The sequence below is a fragment of the Pundamilia nyererei genome, unplaced genomic scaffold (genome assembly GCF_000239375.1).
Source record: "Pundamilia nyererei isolate P.nyererei 1_Seehausen unplaced genomic scaffold, PunNye1.0 scaffold00687, whole genome shotgun sequence".
NCBI classification, from domain to species: Eukaryota; Metazoa; Chordata; class Actinopteri; order Cichliformes; family Cichlidae; genus Pundamilia; species Pundamilia nyererei.
Window position 1 is genome coordinate 10,660 of NW_005188088.1, and position 4,997 is coordinate 15,656.

At 36.4% G+C, this 4,997-nt stretch overlaps 1 protein-coding gene across 1 annotated transcript; it reads left to right on the forward strand.

Moving 5' to 3' along the window:
* Window positions 1-1,450: 1,450 nt before the first annotated feature.
* On the forward strand, window positions 1,451-4,561 carry LOC102197574 (uncharacterized). The gene is made up of 9 exons (XM_005754845.1): window positions 1,451-1,479; window positions 1,562-1,881; window positions 3,032-3,145; window positions 3,239-3,254; window positions 3,343-3,434; window positions 3,533-3,583; window positions 3,678-3,758; window positions 3,863-3,925; window positions 4,261-4,561. Exons 1-9 carry the CDS (start codon window positions 1,451-1,453, stop codon window positions 4,272-4,274), a joined length of 780 nt encoding a protein of 259 aa, XP_005754902.1. The 3' UTR covers window positions 4,275-4,561.
* The last annotated feature ends 436 nt before the right edge of the window (window positions 4,562-4,997 follow it).

Consider the following 4,997-nt stretch of genomic DNA (forward strand, 5'->3'; position numbering starts at 1 on the left):
GCCCCTCTGGCCAACACCAGTAGGCAAGTAGGGTAAAGTGGCTTGCCCAAGGACACAACGACCAGGACAGAGAGCCCGGGGATCGAACCGGCGACCTTCTGGTTACAGATACGCTTCCCAACCCCCTGAGCCACGGTCAGGTCATCGACTTATCTACTAATAAGAAGGTTGGTGGTTTAATGCCTGGCTCCCTGGATTTTCAGTCAGGTTTCAGAGCTTATCACAGCACAGAAACAGCTTTATTGAAGGTTACAATGCTCTTCTTATGGCCTCTGACAGTGAACTCATCTCTGTGCTTGTCCTACAAGACCTCAGTGCAGTGTTCGATACTGTTGACCCAATATTCTATTAAATGGAGAGTCCTCTTCACACACTAAGTTAAATTAGTGTGTGAAGAGGATGCAGAGGGTTCAGTGCTAGTACCAATTCTATTTATATTATACATGCTTCCCTTAGGCAGTATCTTCAGAAGACAGCATACATTTTCAGGAGACAGACACTATCTCTACTTTTAAGATCAGACTTGAAACTTTCCTTTAGGCTAAAGCATATAGTTAGGGCTGGACCAGGTGACCCTGAATCCTCCCTTAGGCTGCAAGTTAGGCTGCAATAACCGTAGGCTGCTGGGGGACTCCCATGATGACATCCACCCATGATGCATTGAGTATTTCCTTTTCAGTCATTTTTCTCACTCAACATGTGTTAATAGACCTCTCTGCATCGAATCATACATATCTGTCTCTCTTCAATAGTATGTCTTTCATCCTGTCTTCCTTCTCTCACCCCAACCGGTCGCAGCAGATGGCCGCCCCTCCCTGAGCCTGGTTCTGCTGGAGGTTTCTTCCTGTTAAAAGGAAGTTTTTCCTTCCCACACTTGCCAAAGTGCTTGCTCATAGGTCATATGATTGTTGGGCTCTTCTCTGCATGCGTTATTGTAGGGACTACCTTACAATAGCACTGTATAAATAAAAGTGAATTGAACTGAACTGAATTAATTTATATATAATTAAAAAGTAATAATTTACACACAAAATGTTAAGTTCAACTTTACAAGTTTGATCAGTTTTGCTCTCAAAAAACTCTGTGCAAATGTGTAAAAGTGTTTCTCCCTTGCCGTTGCCTGATATGCTCAGAAAAGGTCACATGTGCAGGTAACTTTACAGATTCCCAAATGTAACCGGCATTCATGTGCTAGTGGAAAATTGGGACATTGGGGCTTCATCTGTGTTTTTGGGCTATTTCAAATAAAATGTTTTTTTCCTACATAACCAGAATAGTTCATCGGCCATCTACTAAAAACATTCACTTCCCAATTACAGATGCTATACAGTAACCTATAAAGGTTATTATGTGGTTCACATGGTGCTGCTAGGACATTCTTCTGCTGGGAAAACAGGGCCGCAGTCTGCAGAGGGAGAAGAAATGACGAGGCATTTTGAGATGCAAGAGAATGAACAAGAACGGAGGAGAAAAGACAAAGTTCTGAAAATTTCAGAAAATCTTCAGAACTCATTGGACTAAATGCGAACCATAATGAGAAGGCTTAACACACTGATTGGAGATTGAGCCTGAATTATAACCCTGTTTTAACCCTTCTTACATCCTGTTTTTCAGATGTTCATTCAGCAGCGTCTCTCACAGTGAGTCCTGACAGAGTGCAACACTTCACCTCTGACTCTGTCTCACTGACCTGTGAGGGAAACTTCACTGAGTGGAGAGTGAGGAAGTTTAGTGAAAAAGGCTTTTTTTCACACTGCTGTGACTGCCAGAAACTGAGTGGATCCTCTTATGAGATCCACAGCTTACAGGAGGGTGTTACTGTGTACTGGTGTGAGTCTGGATCAGGAGAGTTCAGCAATGCAGTCAACATCACTGTACGAGGTATGTTTAAATGACTTCACTTTATTTAATTATTAATTTTTTGGGACAAAAACTGGAGCTGAAGATTTAATTTTATTCACTAAACTTTTCAAACTTGTTGCTACTAAATTAAAACAGACAAAAAGACCACTGGAGATGAAGCTGCAAATTAAAAAAAAAGTTTATTGAAATGCAGTTTTAATAAACTCAAAAACCAATGTAGTAGTGACTTAACATAATCATAGACGGCTCTGCGACAGCAACTCTGCTAATATACATGGTGCTCTCGTATTTAATGAGGTTTATGAGATAACTTTGCTTTGGTAAAACTGAGTTTTATATGTGCTGTTTAATAACGACACGGAATAAATAAGGTTAAAATAATAAAGATGATTATATTTTCCACATAAACATTTCAGATTAAACTAGGTCAGTTCATTGTGTGGCAGACAGGGTTGGACTCAAACACAGGACTCGGAAAGCCAGACATAAAACACAAAAGTAGCTTCATTGCTGAAATTATAACACAAGGCAGGAGCCTCTCCAACAAGAGAAACCTGACTTGGAGACACACAAGGATGAAACACAGAGCATGAGGAATAATGCAACAAAACAGGAAGTAAAATAAAATACTGAGTTCAGGACTAAGACATGTGAACTTGACCCAGTGAGAGAAGATAAACAAACATGGAGACTTGACTGACTGTGGAGACAAAGGAAACAGAAACGATCATAAGTGAAGATTGCATAACCTAATGAGGAATGCTGAGTATAAACAAAGCAAAAGTAACCATGAACAAGAAATATAAATAATATAACGGACTATAGAAAATAAACAGAAGACTATGGAGCTCAAACACAAAACTCATGATAACATAGAATAAACCTAAAGACCCAAAGAACAGGAGCACAGAACTATAATACAAAGATATAAGAAAAGAAAACCCCTCAAACATCTCACACTCAAAACCATGATGGTGACTTTATATATAACAAGACTTCTAAACATAAAACGTCTTACTGTTAAAATGGGTCTTTAATAATAAAAAACTATTTTAAAGTTGTTTTTAGGTTCATATTGTTTTTCTTGATGTGGCCTAAACTTTTCAGATTTTATTAGATCTAGTTGGACTTCTTTCTGAGTTTGACTTTGTGTTTTGATTTTTACCAGAAACTTTAGGCTTCGGATCTAAAATCGGTTCATTTATTGTTCCATTCATCATCGGACTTGTTAGTGGAATTATCCTTGTGATGCTGCTGCTGTGTTGCTGCAGAAAGATAAAGGGTGAGAGCTTTTCTAATCAGTGATTTGATGTGACACATTTAAGTAAACTGATTACAAACCAGTGCAACAATCATTTTTTATTTTCTTTTATAGATCTTTGTTGTAACAGGTTGGTGCAAAAGTTTTCTTTCATTTTAAAAATAACATGAAATTATAACTATTCCTGATTAAAATACAGTGTTTATTGCATGTTTTAGTCTCACTCAGTCTCAGAGCACCAACCAAAACTCTGCTGCACAACAAAAAGCCAACAAGAATGAGAACAACGTTTACTCCTCTCTTCTTCCTGGTCAGTCCTAGAAACTATTACTTGCATTTTTAACACTAAGTTTGTTAACAAACAAATATCGTGAAAAAGTCATTTCTCTTCTGTTGTCTGCCCTGCAGGTGATTTTCCAGTTTATGAAATAATCAAATCCTCTGGAAACACTGGAAGTGGTACAGTATAATAATACTGAGCTATAACAGAGTTATAAGAGATATAATGATTATAAACTGACCGATCGGACCTGATGTCATGTTATTATTTAAGGTGGACCAGCAGATGAACATAGAAATGTCACATCTACACTTGAACTTAAAGTTATTGATGAGAAGACTGAGTTCAGAAAATGTAAGGATGTCATGGTTTATTAATATGTTATTGTGACTCCTAATCTTGAAATACAGATAAAAGAGAGCTGTTCTTAATCAAATGCACTAATACTGTCTGAACAGGGAGAAATGATGACCCAGACGGGAGCTCTGACTACGAGGATGTGAATCTTAAGACAGGCTCAGGTACAAACATACAAATACATCACTGGATCACTGACAATCAAATGAGTTTAAGAATGAAATAAATCATATTGTTCTTCCAGTAAAACACGTTCAGAGTCCTGTTGGAATGGCTTTCATTCATTTTCTTTAGTTACATTCAATCTGTTGCTTGTTTAGCCAAATAATAAAATAACAGGACTTTAAAATTTCGCAAACATGTACATCTAAAATCAGGAAAAAACGGATAATAAATATGTTTTTTCAAATATGAATGTAGAAGTTCACAAAGCAGACTCACAACATCAGCACCATTATATATTTGTTTCTGTTTTTACACTGTATTTGTTCTGATTTAGTTTCAGGTTCATAAGAGGAAGTGGACGTTAACAGAGAAACTTGTGGACAAGAACATAAAGTAAATAGCTGAACTTTCACCATGTTTGATAACATTTTTGCAAATACATAAATCACTGAGTTTCTGATCATATTGAAGAATTAAACTCAGCATTGATGGAAGACTGATGATACCATCTACTTTTGTATTAAATTCTTATTTTTGTTGCAGTAACTGTATATTTTCCTCCTAAGAACCGAACTCTTTCATGGCATGCATTTTTTAATATTGAGTCTTTTATTGAGAAAGCACGCAGTATGGCTTTGTACATTGCTTTTGTTTTCAAATTTTTAAACTTATAATTGGAAAATGACCAAAAAAAAATAGGGAAAAAAAAGTAAATAATAATAATTAAAAAAACTAAAATAGAACAAAGCAAAAAGAATAAAAGCATTAATTGAAAAGAAAAACAAATCAAATAAAGAAACAAAGAAAACCCCATAGAAACTTGGGGAGGGGCGTAGCAGGGCAGCCAAGTTAGCATCACATTATTGACATGGGTATTTAAATCAGTGCATCAAAATAATAATAATGATAATAATAAAGTGTCATGGTTCATAGAAAATCACACCTCACAGGCTTAACGTATTCCGTCCATTTAGACCATATTATAAAGAAGGTAACCCTCTGCACTTTAAGAAAGAATAGGTATAGGTCTCTTGTACATAATATATCCAGTCTTTTTATCGCTGGTGGTTA